This window comes from Oncorhynchus masou, unplaced genomic scaffold (assembly GCF_036934945.1).
Source record: "Oncorhynchus masou masou isolate Uvic2021 unplaced genomic scaffold, UVic_Omas_1.1 unplaced_scaffold_869, whole genome shotgun sequence".
NCBI classification, from domain to species: domain Eukaryota; kingdom Metazoa; phylum Chordata; class Actinopteri; order Salmoniformes; family Salmonidae; genus Oncorhynchus; species Oncorhynchus masou.
This window is the reverse complement of record NW_027015151.1, coordinates 117,183-138,241: the sequence shown is the minus strand read 5'-3', so window position 1 is coordinate 138,241 and position 21,059 is coordinate 117,183. Positions and strand designations below refer to the sequence as shown.

Sequence of the window (21,059 nt, the reverse complement as noted above, 5' to 3'; positions counted from 1 at the left end):
CCAGCCTGCTACCATCACTACTATACTATAGATATCAACACTGTCCTGTACCAGCCTGCTACCATCACTACTATACTATAGATATCAACACTGTCCTGTACCAGCCTGCTACCATCACTACTATACTATAGATATCAACACTGTCCTGTACCAGCCTGCTACCATCACTACTATACTATAGATATCAACACTGTCCTGTACCAGCCTGCTACCATCACTACTATACTATAGATATCAACACTGTCCTGTACCAGCCTGCTACCATCACTACTATACTATAGATATCAACACTGTCCTGTACCAGCCTGCTACCATCACTACTATACTATAGATATCAACACTGTCCTGTACCAGCCTGCTACCATCACTACTATACTATAGATATCAACACTGTCCTGTACCAGCCTGCTACCATCACTACTATACTATAGATATCAACACTGTCCTGTACCAGCCTGCTACCATCACTACTATACTATAGATATCAACACTGTCCTGTACCAGCCTGCTACCATCACTACTATACTATAGATATCAACACTGTCCTGTACCAGCCTGCTACCATCACTACTATACTATAGATATCAACACTGTCCTGTACCAGCCTGCTACCATCACTACTATACTATAGATATCAACACTGTCCTGTACCAGCCTGCTACCATCACTACTATATAGATATCTATAGATATCAACACTGTCCTGTACCAGCCTGCTACCATCACTACTATACTATAGATATCAACACTGTCCTGTACCAGCCTGCTACCATCACTACTATACTATAGATATCAACACTGTCCTGTACCAGCCTGCTACCATCACTACTATACTATAGATATCAACACTGTCCTGTACCAGCCTGCTACCATCACTACTATAGATATCAACACTGTCCTGTACCAGCCTGCTACCATCACTACTATACTATAGATATCAACACTGTCCTGTACCAGCCTGCTACCATCACTACTATACTATAGATATCAACACTGTCCTGTACCAGCCTGCTACCATCACTACTATACTATAGATATCAACACTGTCCTGTACCAGCCTGCTACCATCACTACTACTATATAGATATCAACACTGTCCTGTACCAGCCTGCTACCATCACTACTATACTATAGATATCAACACTGTCCTGTACCAGCCTGCTACCATCACTACTCTACTATAGATATCAACACTGTCCTGTACCAGCATGCTACCATCACTACTATACTATAGATATCAACACTGTCCTGTACCAGCCTGCTACCATCACTACTATATATATGAACACTGTCCTGTACCAGCCTGCTACCATCACTACTATACTATAGATATCAACACTGTCCTGTACCAGCCTGCTACCATCACTACTCTAATATAGATATCAACACTGTCCTGTACCAGCCTGCTACCATCACTACTATACTATAGATATCAACACTGTCCTGTACCAGCCTGCTACCATCACTACTATACTATAGATATCAACACTGTCCTGTACCAGCCTGCTACCATCACTACTATACTATAGATATCAACACTGTCCTGTACCAGCCTGCTACCATCACTACTATACTATAGATATCAACACTGTCCTGTACCAGCCTGCTACCATCACTACTATACTATAGATATCAACACTGTCCTGTACCAGCCTGCTACCATCACTACTATATAGATATCAACACTGTCCTGTACCAGCCTGCTACCATCACTACTATACTATAGATATCAACACTGTCCTGTACCAGCCTGCTACCATCACTACTATACTATAGATATCAACACTGTCCTGTACCAGCCTGCTACCATCACTACTATACTATAGATATCAACACTGTCCTGTACCAGCCTGCTACCATCACTACTATACTATAGATATCAACACTGTCCTGTACCAGCCTGCTACCATCACTACTATACTATAGATATCAACACTGTCCTGTACCAGCCTGCTACCATCACTACTATACTATAGATATCAACACTGTCCTGTACCAGCCTCTACCATCACTACTACCAGCCTGATATCAACACTGTCCTGTACCAGCCTGCTACCATCACTACTATACTATATATATCAACACTGTCCTGTACCAGCCTGCTACCATCACTACTATACTATATATCAACACTGTCCTGTACCAGCCTGCTACCATCACTACTATACTATAGATATCAACACTGTCCTGCCTGCTACCATCACTACTATAGATATCAACACTGCCTGTACCAGCCTGCTACCATATACTATAGATATCAACACTGTCTACTATACTATAGATATCAACACTGTCCTGTACCAGCCTGCTACCATCACTACTATACTATAGATATCAACACTGTCCTGTACCAGCCTGCTACCATCACTACTATAGATATCAACACTGTCCTGTACCAGCCTGCTACCATCACTACTATACTATAGATATCAACACTGTCCTGTACCAGCCTGCTACCATCACTACTATACTATAGATATCAACACTGTCCTGTACCAGCCTGCTACCATCACTACTATACTATAGATATCAACACTGTCCTGTACCAGCCTGCTACCATCACTACTATAGATATCAACACTGTCCTGTACCAGCCTGCTACCATCACTACTATACTATAGATATCAACACTGTCCTGTACCAGCCTGCTACCATCACTACTATACTATAGATATCAACACTGTCCTGTACCAGCCTGCTACCATCACTACTATAGATATCAACACTGTCCTGTACCAGCCTGCTACCATCACTACTATAGATATCAACACTGTCCTGTACCAGCCTGCTACATCACTACTATAGATATCAACACTGTCCTGTACCAGCCTGCTACCATCACTACTATACTATAGATATCAACACTGTCCTGTACCAGCCTGCTACCATCACTACTATAGATATCAACACTGTCCTGTACCAGCCTGCTACCATCACTACTATAGATATCAACACTGTCCTGTACCAGCCTGCTACCATCACTACTATACTATAGATATCAACACTGTCCTGTACCAGCCTGCTACCATCACTACTATACTATAGATATCAACACTGTCCTGTACCAGCCTGCTACCATCACTACTATAGATATCAACACTGTCCTGTACCAGCCTGCTACCATCACTACTATACTATAGATATCAACACTGTCCTGTACCAGCCTGCTACCATCACTACTATACTATAGATATCAACACTGTCCTGTACCAGCCTGCTACCATCACTACTATACTATAGATATCAACACTGTCCTGTACCAGCCTGCTACCATCACTACTATACTATAGATATCAACACTGTCCTGTACCAGCCTGCTACCATCACTACTATAGATATCAACACTGTCCTGTACCAGCCTGCTACCATCACTACTATAGATATCAACACTGTCCTGTACCAGCCTGCTACCATCACTACTATACTATAGATATCAACACTGTCCTGTACCAGCCTGCTACCATCACTACTATACTATATATATCAACACTGTCCTGTACCAGCCTGCTACCATCACTACTATATATATCAACACTGTCCTGTACCAGCCTGCTACCATCACTACTATACTATAGATATCAACACTGTCCTGTACCAGCCTGCTACCATCACTACTATACTATAGATATCAACACTGTCCTGTACCAGCCTGCTACCATCACTACTATACTATAGATATCAACACTGTCCTGTACCAGCCTGCTACCATCACTACTATACTATAGATATCAACACTGTCCTGTACCAGCCTGCTACCATCACTACTATAGATATCAACACTGTCCTGTACCAGCCTGCTACCATCACTACTATACTATAGATATCAACACTGTCCTGTACCAGCCTGCTACCATCACTACTATACTATAGATATCAACACTGTCCTGTACCAGCCTGCTACCATCACTACTATAGATATCAACACTGTCCTGTACCAGCCTGCTACCATCACTACTCTACTATAGATATCAACACTGTCCTGTACCAGCCTGCTACCATCACTACTATACTATAGATATCAACACTGTCCTGTACCAGCCTGCTACCATCACTACTATACTATAGATATCAACACTGTCCTGTACCAGCCTGCTACCATCACTACTATACTATAGATATCAACACTGTCCTGTACCAGCCTGCTACCATCACTACTATACTATAGATATCAACACTGTCCTGTACCAGCCTGCTACCATCACTACTATACTATAGATATCAACACTGTCCTGTACCAGCCTGCTACCATCACTACTATACTATAGATATCAACACTGTCCTGTACCAGCCTGCTACCATCACTACTATAGATATCAACACTGTCCTGTACCAGCCTGCTACCATCACTACTATAGATATCAACACTGTCCTGTACCAGCCTGCTACCATCACTACTATACTATAGATATCAACACTGTCCTGTACCAGCCTGCTACCATCACTACTATAGATATCAACACTGTCCTGTACCAGCCTGCTACCATCACTACTATACTATAGATATCAACACTGTCCTGTACCAGCCTGCTACCATCACTACTATACTATAGATATCAACACTGTCCTGTACCAGCCTGCTACCATCACTACTATACTATAGATATCAACACTGTCCTGTACCAGCCTGCTACCATCACTACTATACTATAGATATCAACACTGTCCTGTACCAGCCTGCTACCATCACTACTATACTATAGATATCAACACTGTCCTGTACCAGCCTGCTACCATCACTACTATACTATAGATATCAACACTGTCCTGTACCAGCCTGCTACCATCACTACTATACTATAGATATCAACACTGTCCTGTACCAGCCTGCTACCATCACTACTATACTATAGATATCAACACTGTCCTGTACCAGCCTGCTACCATCACTACTATAGATATCACTATACCAGCCTGCTACCATCACTACTATAGATATCAACACTGTCCTGTACCAGCCTGCTACCATCACTACTATACTATAGATATCAACACTGTCCTGTACCAGCCTGCTACCATCACTACTATACTATAGATATCAACACTGTCCTGTACCAGCCTGCTACCATCACTACTATACTATAGATATCAACACTGTCCTGTACCAGCCTGCTACCATCACTACTATACTATAGATATCAACACTGTCCTGTACCAGCCTGCTACCATCACTACTATACTATAGATATCAACACTGTCCTGTACCAGCCTGCTACCTATCAACACTACCAGCCTGCTACCATCACTACTATACTATAGATATCAACACTGTCCTGTACCAGCCTGCTACCATCACTACTATACTATAGATATCAACACTGTCCTGTACCAGCCTGCTACCATCACTACTATAGATATCAACACTGTCCTGTACCAGCCTGCTACCATCACTACTATACTATAGATATCAACACTGTCCTGTACCAGCCTGCTACCATCACTACTACTATAGATATCAACACTGTCCCATCACTACCAGCAACACTGTCTACCATCACTACTATAGATATCAACACTGTCCTGTACCAGCCTGCTACCATCACTACTATACTATAGATATCAACACTGTCCTGTACCAGCCTGCTACCATCACTACTATAGATATCAACACTGTCCTGTACCAGCCTGCTACCATCACTACTATACTATAGATATCAACACTGTCCTGTACCAGCCTGCTACCATCACTACTACACTATAGATATCAACACTGTCCTGTACCAGCCTGCTACCATCACTACTACACTGTCCTGTACCAGCCTGCTACCATCACTACTATACTATAGATATCAACACTGTCCTGTACCAGCCTGCTACCATCACTACTATAGATATCAACACTGTCCTGTACCAGCCTGCTACCATCACTACTATACTATAGATATCAACACTGTCCTGTACCAGCCTGCTACCATCACTACTATACTATAGATATCAACACTGTCCTGTACCAGCCTGCTACCATCACTACTATACTATAGATATCAACACTGTCCTGTACCAGCCTGCTACCATCACTACTATACTATAGATATCAACACTGTCCTGTACCAGCCTGCTACCATCACTACTATACTATAGATATCAACACTGTCCTGTACCAGCCTGCTACCATCACTACTATACTATAGATATCAACACTGTCCTGTACCAGCCTGCTACCATCACTACTATACTATAGATATCAACACTGTCCTGTACCAGCCTGCTACCATCACTACTATACTATAGATATCAACACTGTCCTGTACCAGCCTGCTACCATCACTACTATACTATAGATATCAACACTGTCCTGTACCAGCCTGCTACCATCACTACTATACTATAGATATCAACACTGTCCTGTACCAGCCTGCTACCATCACTACTATATAGATATCAACACTGTCCTGTACCAGCCCATCACCATAGATATCACTGTCTGATATCAACACTGTCCTGTACCAGCCTGCTACCATCACTACTATACTATAGATATCAACACTGTCCTGTACCAGCCTGCTACCATCACTACTATACTATAGATATCAACACTGTCCTGTACCAGCCTGCTACCATCACTACTATACTATAGATATCAACACTGTCCTGTACCAGCCTGCTACCATCACTACTATACTATAGATATCAACACTGTCCTGTACCAGCCTGCTACCATCACTACTATACTATAGATATCAACACTGTCCTGTACCAGCCTGCTACCATCACTACTATACTATAGATATCAACACTGTCCTGTACCAGCCTGCTACCATCACTACTATACTATAGATATCAACACTGTCCTGTACCAGCCTGCTACCATCACTACTATACTATAGATATCAACACTGTCCTGTACCAGCCTGCTACCATCACTACTATACTATAGATATCAACACTGTCCTGTACCAGCCTGCTACCATCACTACTATACTATAGATATCAACACTGTCCTGTACCAGCCTGCTACCATCACTACTATACTATAGATATCAACACTGTCCTGTACCAGCCTGCTACCATCACTACTATACTATAGATATCAACACTGTCCTGTACCAGCCTGCTACCATCACTACTATACTATAGATATCAACACTGTCCTGTACCAGCCTGCTACCATCACTACTATACTATAGATATCAACACTGTCCTGTACCAGCCTGCTACCATCACTACTATACTATAGATATCAACACTGTCCTGTACCAGCCTGCTACCATCACTACTATACTATAGATATCAACACTGTCCTGTACCAGCCTGCTACCATCACTACTATACTATAGATATCAACACTGTCCTGTACCAGCCTGCTACCATCACTACTATACTATAGATATCAACACTGTCCTGTACCAGCCTGCTACCATCACTACTATACTATAGATATCAACACTGTCCTGTACCAGCCTGCTACCATCACTACTATACTATAGATATCAACACTGTCCTGTACCAGCCTGCTACCATCACTACTATACTATAGATATCAACACTGTCCTGTACCAGCCTGCTACCATCACTACTATACTATAGATATCAACACTGTCCTGTACCAGCCTGCTACCATCACTACTATACTATAGATATCAACACTGTCCTGTACCAGCCTGCTACCATCACTACTATACTATAGATATCAACACTGTCCTGTACCAGCCTGCTACCATCACTACTATACTATAGATATCAACACTGTCCTGTACCAGATATCAACACTGTCCTGTACCAGCCTGCACCATACTACTATACTATAGATATCAACACTGTCCTGTACCAGCCTGCTACCATCACTACTATACTATAGATATCAACACTGTCCTGTACCAGCCTGCTACCATCACTACTATACTATAGATATCAACACTGTCCTGTACCAGCCTGCTACCATCACTACTATACTATAGATATCAACACTGTCCTGTACCAGCCTGCTACCATCACTACTATACTATAGATATCAACACTGTCCTGTACCAGCCTGCTACCATCACTACTATACTATAGATATCAACACTGTCCTGTACCAGCCTGCTACCATCACTACTATACTATAGATATCAACACTGTCCTGTACCAGCCTGCTACCATCACTACTATACTATAGATATCAACACTGTCCTGTACCAGCCTGCTACCATCACTACTATACTATAGATATCAACACTGTCCTGTACCAGCCTGCTACCATCACTACTATACTATAGATATCAACACTGTCCTGTACCAGCCTGCTACCATCACTACTATACTATAGATATCAACACTGTCCTGTACCAGCCTGCTACCATCACTACTATACTATAGATATCAACACTGTCCTGTACCAGCCTGCTACCATCACTACTATACTATAGATATCAACACTGTCCTGTACTAGCTACCATCACTACTATACTATATGAACACTGTCCTGTACCAGCCTGCTACCATCACTACTATACTATAGATATCAACACTGTCCTGTACCAGCCTGCTACCATCACTACTATACTATATAGATATCAACACTGTCCTGTACCAGCCTGCTACCATCACTACTATACTATAGATATCAACACTGTCCTGTACCAGCCTGCTACCATCACTACTATACTATAGATATCAACACTGTCCTGTACCAGCCTGCTACCATCACTACTATACTATAGATATCAACACTGTCCTGTACCAGCCTGCTACCATCACTACTATACTATAGATATCAACACTGTCCTGTACCAGCCTGCTACCATCACTACTATACTATAGATATCAACACTGTCCTGTACCAGCCTGCTACCATCACTACTATAGATATCAACACTGTCCTGTACCAGCCTGCTACCATCACTACTATACTATAGATATCAACACTGTCCTGTACCAGCCTGCTACCATCACTACTATACTATAGATATCAACACTGTCCTGTACCAGCCTGCTACCATCACTATACTATAGATATCAACACTGTCCTGTACCAGCCTGCTACCATCACTACTATACTATAGATATCAACACTGTCCTGTACCAGCCTGCTACCATCACTACTATACTATAGATATCAACACTGTCCTGTACCAGCCTGCTACCATCACTACTATACTATAGATATCAACACTGTCCTGTACCAGCCTGCTACCATCACTACTATAGATATCAACACTGTCCTGTACCAGCCTGCTACCATCACTACTATAGATATCAACACTGTCCTGTACCAGCCTGCTACCATCACTACTATACTATAGATATCAACACTGTCCTGTACCAGCCTGCTACCATCACTACTATACTATAGATATCAACACTGTCCTGTACCAGCCTGCTACCATCACTACTATACTATAGATATCAACACTGTCCTGTACCAGCCTGCTACCATCACTACTATACTATAGATATCAACACTGTCCTGTACCAGCCTGCTACCATCACTACTATACTATAGATATCAACACTGTCCTGTACCAGCCTGCTACCATCACTACTATACTATAGATATCAACACTGTCCTGTACCAGCCTGCTACCATCACTACTATACTATAGATATCAACACTGTCCTGTACCAGCCTGCTACCATCACTACTATACTATAGATATCAACACTGTCCTGTACCAGCCTGCTACCATCACTACTATAGATATCAACACTGTCCTGTACCAGCCTGCTACCATCACTACTATACTATAGATATCAACACTGTCCTGTACCAGCCTGCTACCATCACTACTATACTATAGATATCAACACTGTCCTGTACCAGCCTACTACCATCACTACTATACTATAGATAAACACTGTCCTGTACCAGCCTGCTACCATCACTACTATACTATAGATATCAACACTGTCCTGTACCAGCCTGCTACCATAACTACTATACTATAGATATCAACACTGTCCTGTACCAGCCTGCTACCATCACTACTATAGATATCAACACTGTCCTGTACCAGCCTGCTACCATCACTACTATACTATAGATATCAACACTGTCCTGTACCAGCCTGCTACCATCACTACTATACTATAGATATCAACACTGTCCTGTACCAGCCTGCTACCATCACTACTATACTATAGATATCAACACTGTCCTGTACCAGCCTGCTACCATCACTACTATACTATAGATATCAACACTGTCCTGTACCAGCCTGCTACCATCACTACTATACTACTATAGATATCAACACTGTCCTGTACCAGCCTGCTACCATCACTACTCTACTATAGATATCAACACTGTCCTGTACCAGCCTGCTACCATCACTACTATACTATAGATATCAACACTGTCCTGTACCAGCCTGCTACCATCACTACTATACTATAGATATCAACACTGTCCTGTACCAGCCTGCTACCATCACTACTATACTATAGATATCAACACTGTCCTGTACCAGCCTGCTACCATCACTACTATACTATAGATATCAACACTGTCCTGTACCAGCCTGCTACCATCACTACTATACTATAGATATCAACACTGTCCTGTACCAGCCTGCTACCATCACTACTATACTATAGATATCAACACTGCCCTGTACCAGCCTGCTACCATCACTATTATACTATAGATATCAACACTGTCCTGTACCAGCCTGCTACCATCACTACTATAGATATCAACACAGTCTTCATACAGACAGAACAGCAGAAGACTGGTTTGGAGTTAGACTTACTTGGGTCTAGACGGATGGACTGTCTGGCTGCGTACCATTGAGGATCTGAGACAGACGGACAAGGGCGGGAGGGAGACCAGACAGGTAGAGGGAGACCAGACAGGTAGAGGGAGACCAGACAGGTGGAGGGACAGACAGAGAAAGAAGACAGACACACAGACAATTGAAATACTGTATATTGAAGCGAATTGAATTGTAGTAGAATGTGCTGCTGTGTGCTTGCTGTGTGCTTGCTGTGTAATGTCAATCTAAGGTTGTACTCACGGCTTTTGTGGAACATAGACTTGATCTCCCCAATAGTGGCATTTGGCTCAACCTGCAAATCAAGAGAGATGAGTGGCACACACACACACACACACACACACACACACACACACACACACACACACACACACACACCTCATTGGCCTTTCATGTGATTACCAGTAAATTTAGCTCTAGCCACACCCCCTGTGTACTGGGTATCTAACAGCTGGTATCACCACACACACACGGCATAAATAAGACACATACAGTGCCAAAACACACACCCACATAGTCAAAGCCACACCGCAACAACAATCCAACAAAGACAATGACGCACACACAAAACCTGACGCACACACAACCATTTAACAGCGGCCACTCCCAGATTGATGCGAAGTCTGGAGATTTAGGGGCTTGCGCTGAACCCTGTTCCCCCAGCCAGACTGCCTCATCCTGGGGGCTTAGCCCTCACATACCCCCCTAACTCCAGTCAGCAGGGACTGGATGGTTCTGCCCAGCCATGGCCCACTATAGCCAATACTAATCGCCAGGCAGAAGAACAACAGACAGTCCTTACTGGCTAGCTGATAAGGACTAGGTGTTTGTACAAAGACTGTATTGAAGGTGGGTCACAACAGTCAAACTGAAAGGTTTTGAACACTGGACTCCCACGAGGCTGCTCCAGTCTGTTTGGCATCCTGACAGCATTCACCAGACATTCTACTACTACTGTATCTGTCTGTGACATCACAGAGGTCTTCCCTCAGACATTCTATTCTCTTTATGACATCACGAGTTCCTCTCCAGACATTCTAGTCTACTTATGACATCACAGGTCTTCCCCAGATATTCTACTCTCTCATGACATCACAGAGATTCTATTTATGACATTGCAGGTCTCCAAGATATTCTAGTGTCTTCATGACATCAGAGGTCTTTCCCAGAGATTCTACTCTTTATAAAATCACAAAAAGCATTCTCCAGACATGATTTAATCTTTATGACATCACAGAGGTGAGGTCTTCAAGAGATTATAGTCTACTTGTGACATCACAGGTTTCTCCCAGACATTCTAGTCTCTTTATGACTTCACCCCAGACATTCCAGATAATTTACTTGACAACATTAGATTAGAATAACTTTACTCAACTCCACCAATATAAAATTCTAATAACCAAATCAAATACTCAGATCAAAGCCCTACTCCAGGAATCTCTATTTTCCAGGGGGCCGCAGTCTAAAGTGGGGGATGACGTGGCCATGGAAACGGTGTTAAGCTGAGAACAGGTCTCAGAGCAGTGGTAATCCTGCGAGGACGTGACCTGATACCTTGCAGCTCCTGTATGCCCTACTAATATCACACTAACACCATACAGAACCTACTACAGTGCTATTAAAACTATAACACCATGATGAACCTAGCTAGGTGTTACACCTGTCATTTAACCATCCGTCTATAACACCATGATGAACCTAGCTAGGTGTTACACCTGTCATTTAACCATCAGTCTATAACACCATGATGAACCTAGCTAGGTGTTACACCTGTCATTTAACCATCAGTCTATAACACCATGATGAACCTAGCTAGGTGTTACACCTGTCATTTAACCATCAGTCTATAACACCATGATAAACCTAGCTAGGTGTTACACCTGTCATTTAACCATCAGTCTATAACACCATGATGAACCTAGCTAGGTGTTACACCTGTCATTTAACCATCAGTCTATAACACCATGATGAACCTAGCTAGGTGTTACACCTGTCATTTAACCATCAGTCTATAACACCATGATAAACCTAGCTAGGTGTTACACCTGTCATTTAACCATCAGTCTATAACACCATGATGAACCTAGCTAGGTGTTACACCTGTCATTTAACCATCAGACTATAACACCATGATGAACCTAACTAGGTGTTACACCTGTCATTTAACCATCAGACTATAACACCATGATAAACCTAGCTAGGTGTTACACCTGTCATTTAACCATCGGTCTATAACACCATGATAAACCTAGCTAGGTGTTACACCTGTCATTTAACCATCGGTCTATAACACCATGATAAACCTAGCTAGGTGTTACACCTGTCATTTAACCATCAGACTATAACACCATGATGAACCTAGCTAGGTGTTACACCTGTCATTTAACCATCAGTCTATAACACCATGATGAACCTAGCTAGGTGTTACACCTGTCATTTAACCATCAGACTATAACACCATGATGAACCTAGCTAGGTGTTACACCTGTCATTTAACCATCAGTCTATAACACCATGATGAACCTAGCTAGGTGTTACACCTGTCATTTAACCATCAGTCTATAACACCATGATGAACCTAGCTAGGTGTTACACCTGTCATTTAACCATCCGTCTATAACACCATGATGAACCTAGCTAGGTGTTACACCTGTCATTTAACCATCAGTCTATAACACCATGATGAACCTAGCTAGGTGTTACACCTGTCATTTAACCATCAGACTATAACACCATGATAAACCTAGCTAGGTGTTACACCTGTCATTTAACCATCAGTCTATAACACCATGATGAACCTAGCTAGGTGTTACACCTGTCATTTAACCATCAGTCTATAACACCATGATGAACCTAGCTAGGTGTTACACCTGTCATTTAACCATCAGTCTATAACACCATGATGAACCTAGCTAGGTGTTACACCTGTCATTTAACCATCAGTCTATAACACCATGATGAACCTAGCTAGGTGTTACATCTGTCTTTTAACCATCAGACTATAACACCATGATAAACCTAGCTAGGTGTTACACCTGTCATTTAACCATCAGACTATAACACCATGATAAACCTAGCTAGGTGTTACACCTGTCATTTAACCATCAGACTATAACACCATGATAAACCTAGCTAGGTGTTACACCTGTCATTTAACCATCAGTCTATAACACCATGATAAACCTAGCTAGGTGTTACACCTGTCATTTAACCATCAGTCTATAACACCATGATAAACCTAGCTAGGTGTTACACCTGTCATTTAACCATCAGTCTATAACACCATGATAATAGACAGGAGTTTTAACCTCTAAGCCATAAGAACGATAGTTCACTACAGTCCTTGGTAGTACTGATCACAATGGGCCGTTCCTGCTCAGACAAGGCTTAACTACTTCAGGTTGTACCTGGAGCTACACAGCACTATACAGACTGGCTGGGCTCAGACAGACAGACAGACAGCACTATACAGACTGACTGGGCTCAGACAGACAGCACTATACAGACTGACTGGGCTCAGACAGACAGACAGACAGCACTATACAGACTGACTGGGCTCAGACAGACAGACAGCACTATACAGACTGACTGGGCTCAGACAGACAGACAGCACTATACAGACTGACTGGGCTCAGACAGACAGACAGACAGACAGCACTATACAGACTGACTGGGCTCAGACAGACAGACAGACAGACAGACAGCACTATACAGACTGGCTGGGCTCAGACAGACAGACAGACAGACAGACAGACAGACAGACAGACAGCACTATACAGACTGGCTGGGCTCAGACAGACAGACAGACAGACAGACAGCACTATACAGACTGACTGGGCTCAGACAGACAGACAGACAGACAGACAGCACTTCTGACCTGAGTACAGTGGAACGTCCTACATTAGACAAATAGTCCTATCTAGCCTGCACCTGTTGCACTATTTAACACGGAGACACACACAGATAGACGTACACACACAGATATAGACGTGTGCCTCCCCCCCACCCCCCCCACACACACACCACACCCCTCCCCCCCCACACACAGTATTTGTGAAGAGGTCTTACCTTGTCCAGGAAGCAGAGTTTGTCCTTGGTCTTGGCATCCAGAATCTCCACCTCAAAGAAAACCACAGCTTTCTTAGCCTTCTTAGCTTTGGGCCGTTTAACGGGGGCAGCTGGCACCCCTGGGACACTCCCCGGACCTGCCTTTTTGTGGGTAGCCCCCTCTAGTACTACGGTATCCATCTCCACTCTCCTCCACCACCAGCCTCTCTGTTTAATCCCTTTGTCTGGAAAAATTACTTTTTCTCAAGTCCCTCAGTTTGAACAGAGAGGAGAACTGGGGCGCCTGGTTTCAGCTGTGGAAATAAATCTCTCTCCCCCTCGTTCGCTCTGTCGTTTTCCCTCCCATCCCTCCCTCCTTTCTATCATTATGTCCCCCCCCCCTCCCCCTCATTCCTTCTTCCCTGGCATGCTGGTTGCTTTATTTAACCCCACCCCCACACAGCCCTGCTCCCCTGTGAAGTCATGTACAGCAGGGAGCAAAGTTTATAGAACAGTAAGAAAAGTTGATGCATTCCTGTGTTGAGTTGATTTTGAACCCCCCCCCACTAAGATACCCGAGCACCCCCCTCCCCCCACTAAGATACTCGAGCACCCCCTCCCCAGTCTAGAAGTAAGTATGTGTCGTCAGTCCCCCCCCCACAGCTAAATAGAAAGCTCTGCGTAAGCAACCCTCTCCCGGCCCTCATCACCTCCACTCCTGCCACACCTTCCCTCCCCCCCCCCCCCCCTCAGCCACACCTTCCCTACCCCCTCCCCTCCTGCCACACCTTCCCTACCCCCTCTCACCACTTACATTTTTTTGAATTTTTTTAAACAATTAATTTTTACATGAAATCCAAATAAAAATCTATTTAAATTACAGGTTGTAAGGCAACAAAATAGGAAAAAAATGCCAAGGGGGTGAATACTTTTGCAAGGCACTGTAGAGTTGTATGGTTTTCTAAACTGTGAAATCAATTGTTTTTGTTTGATATACATTTTAAAGTGAAAAATCTGAGTCTACGCAATTCCATTACTGTAGAACTGCCCATAAAATGATGCTTTGTAGTCCACACACACACACCAAGCCAGGCATGGCTAGGATTTCTCTAGCTATTTAAACCCCCCCACCCCCACCCATTCCATCTACCCCAGTCTAATAAAAGACCCCCCTGGGATAACAGCCTTTCCTTGTGCTGGGGGTCTAAAGCAGTACAGGATAGACAACTGTCATAGCTGGGGTAGTGTTATGGTAGTGTTATGGTGGGGTAGTGTTATGGTAGTGTTATGGTAGGGCTGGGGTAGTGTTATGGTAGGGCTGGGGTAGTGTTATGGTGGGGTAGTGTTATGGTAGGGCTGGGGTAGTGTTATGGTGGGGTAGTGTTATGGTGGGGTAGTGTTATGGTAGGGCTGGGGTAGTGTTATGGTGGGGCTGGGGTAGTGTTATGGTGGGGCTGGGGTAGTGTTATGGTGGGGCTGGGGTAGTGTTATGGTAGGGCTGGGATAGTGTTATGGTGGGGCTGGGGTAGTGTTATGGTGGGGTAGTGTTATGGTGGGGCTGGGGTAGTGTTATGGTAGGGCTGGGGTAGTGTTATGGTGGGGCTGGGGTAGTGTTATGGTGGGGCTGGGGTAGTGTTATGGTGGGGTAGTGTTATGGTGGGGCTGGGGTAGTGTTATGGTGGGGTAGTGTTATGGTGGGGCTGGGGTAGTGTTATGGTGGGGCTGGGGTAGTGTTATGGTAGGGCTGGGGTAGTGTTATGGTGGGGCTGGGGTAGTGTTATGGTAGGGCTGGGGTAGTGTTATGGTGGGGCTGGGGTAGTGTTATGGTGGGGCTGGGGTAGTGTTATGGTAGGGTAGTGTTATGGTAGGGCTGGGGTAGTGTTATGGTGGGGTAGTGTTATGGTGGGGCTGGGGTAGTGTTATGGTGGGGCTGGGGTAGTGTTATGGTGGGGCTGGGGTAGTGTTATGGTAGGGTAGTGTTATGGTAGGGCTGGGGTAGTGTTATGGTAGTGCTGGGGTAGTGTTATGGTAGGGTAGTGTTATGGTGGGGCTGGGGTAGTGTTATGGTGGGGTAGTGTTATGGTGGGGCTGGGGTAGTGTTATGGTGGGGCTGGGGTAGTGTTATGGTAGGGCTGGGGTAGTGTTATGGTGGGGCTGGGGTAGTGTTATGGTGGGGCTGGGGTAGTGTTATGGTAGGGTAGTGTTATGGTAGGGCTGGGGTAGTGTTATGGTAGTGCTGGGGTAGTGTTATGGTAGGGCTGGGGTAGTGTTATGGTGGGGCTGGGGTAGTGTTATGGTAGGGCTGGGGTAGTGTTATGGTAGTGCTGGGGTAGTGTTATGGTAGTGCTGGGGTAGTATTATGGTAGGGTAGTGTTATGGTGGGGCTGGGGTAGTGTTATGGTAGGGCTGGGGTAGTGTTATGGTGGGGCTGGGGTAGTGTTATGGTAGGGCTGGGGTAGTGTTATGGTGGGGCTGGGGTAGTGTTATGGTGGGGCTGGGGTAGTGTTATGGTAGGGCTGGGGTAGTGTTATGGTAGGGCTGGGGTAGTGTTATGGTAGGGCTGGGGTAGTGTTATGGTGGGGCTGGGGTAGTGTTATGGTAGGGCTGGTAGTGTTATGGTGGGGCTGGGGTAGTGTTATGGTGGGGCTGGGGTAGTGTTAAGGTGGGGCTGGGGTAGTGTTATGGTAGGGCTGGGGTAGTGTTAAGGTGGGGCTGGGGTAGTGTTAAGGTGGGGCTGGGGTAGTGTTATGGTGGGGCTGGGGTAGTGTTATGGTGGGGCTGGGGTAGTGTTATGGTGGGGCTGGGGTAGTGTTATGGTGGGGCTGGGGTAGTGTTAAGGTGGGGCTGGGGTAATGTTATGGTGGGGGTGGGGTAGTGTTATGGTAGTGCTGGGGTAGTGTTATGGTGGGGCTGGGGTAGTGTTATGGTGGGGCTGGGGTAGTGTTATGGTGGGGCTGGGATAGTGTTATGGTGGGGCTGGGATAGTGTTATGGTGGGGCTGGGGTAGTGTTATGGTGGGGCTGGGATAGTGTTATGGTAGTGCTGGGGTAGTATTATGGTAGGGTAGTGTTATGGTGGGGCTGGGGTAGTGTTATGGTGGGGCTGGGGTAGTGTTATGGTAGTGCTGGGGTAGTGTTATGGTAGTGCTGGGGTAGTATTATGGTAGGGTAGTGTTATGGTGGGGCTGGGGTAGTGTTATGGTGGGGCTGGGGTAGTGTTATGGTGGGGCTGGGGTAGTGTTATGTTAGTGCTGGGGTAGTATTATGGTAGTGCTGGGGTAGTGTTATGGTAGGGCTGGGGTAGTGTTATGGTGGGGCTGGGGTAGTGTTATGGTAGGGTAGTGTTATGGTAGGGCTGGGGTAGTGTTATGGTGGGGCTGGGGTAGTGTTATGGTGGGGCTGGGGTAGTGTTATGGTGGGGCTGGGGTAGTGTTATGGTAGGGCTGGGGTAGTGTTATGGTAGGGCTGGGGTAGTGTTATGGTGGGGCTGGGGTAGTGTTATGGCGGGGCTGGGGTAGTGTTATGGCGGGGCTGGGGTAGTGTTATGGCGGGGCTGGGGTAGTGTTATGGCGGGGCTGGGGTAGTGTTATGGCGGGGCTGGGGTAGTGTTATGGCGGGGCTGGGGTAGTGTTATGGTGGGGCTGGGGTAGTGTTATGGTGGGGCTGGGGTAGTGTTATGGTGGGGCTGGGGTAGTGTTATGGCGGGGCTGGGGTAGTGTTATGGCGGGGCTGGGGTAGTGTTATGGTAGGGCTGGGGTAGTGTTATGGTGGGGCTGGGGTAGTGTTATGGCGGGGCTGGGGTAGTGTTATGGTGGGGCTGGGGTAGTATTATGGTAGGGTAGTGTTATGGTGGGGCTGGGGTAGTGTTATGGTAGGGCTGGGGTAGTGTTAAGGTGGGGCTGGGGTAGTGTTATGGTAGGGCTGGGGTAGTGTTATGGTAGGGCTGGGGTAGTATTATGGTAGGGTAGTGTTATGGTGGGGCTGGGGTAGTGTTATGGTAGGGCTGGGGTAGTGTTATGGTGGGGCTGGGGTAGTATTATGGTAGGGTAGTGTTATGGTGGGGCTGGGGTAGTGTTATGGTAGGGCTGGGGTAGTGTTAAGGTGGGGCTGGGGTAGTGTTATGGTAGGGCTGGGGTAGTGTTATGGTAGGGCTGGGGTAGTATTATGGTAGGGTAGTGTTATGGTGGGGCTGGGGTAGTGTTATGGTAGGGCTGGGGTAGTGTTAAGGTGGGGCTGGGGTAGTGTTATGGTGGGGCTGGGGTAGTGTTATGGCGGGGCTGGGGTAGTGTTATGGCGGGGCTGGGGTAGTGTTATGGCGGGGCTGGGGTAGTGTTATGGCGGGGCTGGGGTAGTGTTATGGCGGGGCTGGGGTAGTGTTATGGTAGGGCTGGGGTAGTGTTATGGTAGGGCTGGGGTAGTGTTATGGTAGGGCTGGGGTAGTGTTATGGTAGTGCTGGGGTAGTGTTATGGTAGTGCTGGGGTAGTATTATGGTAGGGTAGTGTTATGGTGGGGCTGGGGTAGTGTTATGGTGGGGCTGGGGTAGTGTTATGGCGGGGCTGGGGTAGTGTTATGGTGGGGCTGGGGTAGTGTTATGGTGGGGCTGGGGTAGTATTATGGTAGGGTAGTGTTATGGTGGGGCTGGGGTAGTGTTATGGCGGGGCTGGGGTAGTGTTATGGTGGGGCTGGGGTAGTGTTATGGTAGGGCTGGGGTAGTATTATGGTAGGGTAGTGTTATGGTGGGGCTGGGGTAGTGTTATGGTGGGGCTGGGGTAGTGTTAAGGTGGGGCTGGGGTAGTGTTATGGTAGGGCTGGGGTAGTGTTATGGTAGTGCTGGGGTAGTATTATGGTAGGGTAGTGTTATGGTGGGGCTGGGGTAGTGTTATGGTGGGGCTGGGGTAGTATTATGGTAGGGTAGTGTTATGGTGGGGCTGGGGTAGTGTTATGGTGGGGCTGGGGTAGTGTTAAGGTGGGGCTGGGGTAGTGTTATGGTAGGGCTGGGGTAGTGTTATGGTAGGGCTGGGGTAGTGTTATGGTAGTGCTGGGGTAGTGTTATGGTAGTGCTGGGGTAGTATTATGGTAGGGTAGTGTTATGGTGGGGCTGGGGTAGTGTTATGGTGGGGCTGGGGTAGTGTTATGGCGGGGCTGGGGTAGTGTTATGGTGGGGCTGGGGTAGTGTTATGGTGGGGCTGGGGTAGTATTATGGTAGGGTAGTGTTATGGTGGGGCTGGGGTAGTGTTATGGCGGGGCTGGGGTAGTGTTATGGTGGGGCTGGGGTAGTGTTATGGTGGGGCTGGGGTAGTGTTATGGTGGGGCTGGGGTAGTATTATGGTAGGGTAGTGTTATGGTGGGGCTGGGGTAGTGTTATGGTGGGGCTGGGGTAGTGTTAAGGTGGGGCTGGGGTAGTGTTATGGTGGGGCTGGGGTAGTGTTATGGCGGGGCTGGGGTAGTGTTATGGTGGGGCTGGGGTAGTGTTATGGCGGGGCTGGGGTAGTGTTATGGTGGGGCTGGGGTAGTATTATGGTAGGGTAGTGTTATGGTGGGGCTGGGGTAGTGTTATGGTAGTGCTGGGGTAGTATTATGGTAGGGTAGTGTTATGGTGGGGCTGGGGTAGTGTTATGGTGGGGCTGGGGTAGTGTTAAGGTGGGGCTGGGGTAGTGTTATGGTGGGGCTGGGGTAGTGTTATGGTGGGGCTGGGGTAGTGTTAAGGTGGGGCTGGGGTAGTGTTATGGTGGGGCTGGGGTAGTGTTATGGTGGGGCTGGGGTATTGTTAAGGTGGGGCTGGGGTAGTGTTATGGTAGTGCTGGGGTAGTATTATGGTAGGGTAGTGTTATGGTGGGGCTGGGGTAGTGTTATGGTGGGGCTGGGGTAGTGTTAAGGTGGGGCTGGGGTAGTGTTATGGTGGGGCTGGGGTAGTGTTATGGTGGGGCTGGGGTAGTGTTATGGTGGGGCTGGGGTAGTGTTATGGTGGGGCTGGGGTAGTATTATGGTAGGGTAGTGTTATGGTGGGGCTGGGGTAGTGTTATGGTGGGGCTGGGGTAGTATTATGGTAGGGTAGTGTTATGGCGGGGCTGGGGTAGTGTTATGGCGGGGCTGGGGTAGTGTTATGGTGGGGCTGGGGTAGTGTTATGGTGGGGCTGGGGTAGTGTTAAGGTGGGGCTGGGGTAGTGTTATGGTGGGGCTGGGGTAGTGTTATGGCGGGGCTGGGGTAGTGTTATGGCGGGGCTGGGGTAGTGTTATGGCGGGGCTGGGGTAGTGTTATGGCGGGGCTGGGGTAGTGTTATGGTGGGGCTGGGGTAGTGTTATGGTGGGGCTGGGGTAGTATTAT

The 21,059-nt window shown here is 46.3% G+C and overlaps 1 protein-coding gene across 2 annotated transcripts in view; it reads right to left on the bottom strand.

The window, feature by feature from the left end:
• tecrb (trans-2,3-enoyl-CoA reductase b) overlaps positions 1 to 21,059 on the bottom strand; it is a 48,366-nt gene that overhangs the window by 7,096 nt on the left and 20,211 nt on the right. Inside the window, exons 2-4 of one of the 2 annotated variants that reach the window (XM_064963899.1) lie at positions 14,756 to 14,806; positions 10,931 to 10,982; positions 10,667 to 10,711 (exon numbers count right to left, since the gene is read on the bottom strand). In XM_064963899.1, the coding sequence (XP_064819971.1) occupies positions 10,667 to 10,711; positions 10,931 to 10,982; positions 14,756 to 14,806 (148 nt within the window). Of the gene's footprint in view, positions 1 to 10,666; positions 10,712 to 10,930; positions 10,983 to 14,755; positions 15,042 to 21,059 lie in introns of those variants that run through there. The other variant, XM_064963898.1, reaches the window with a different exon arrangement.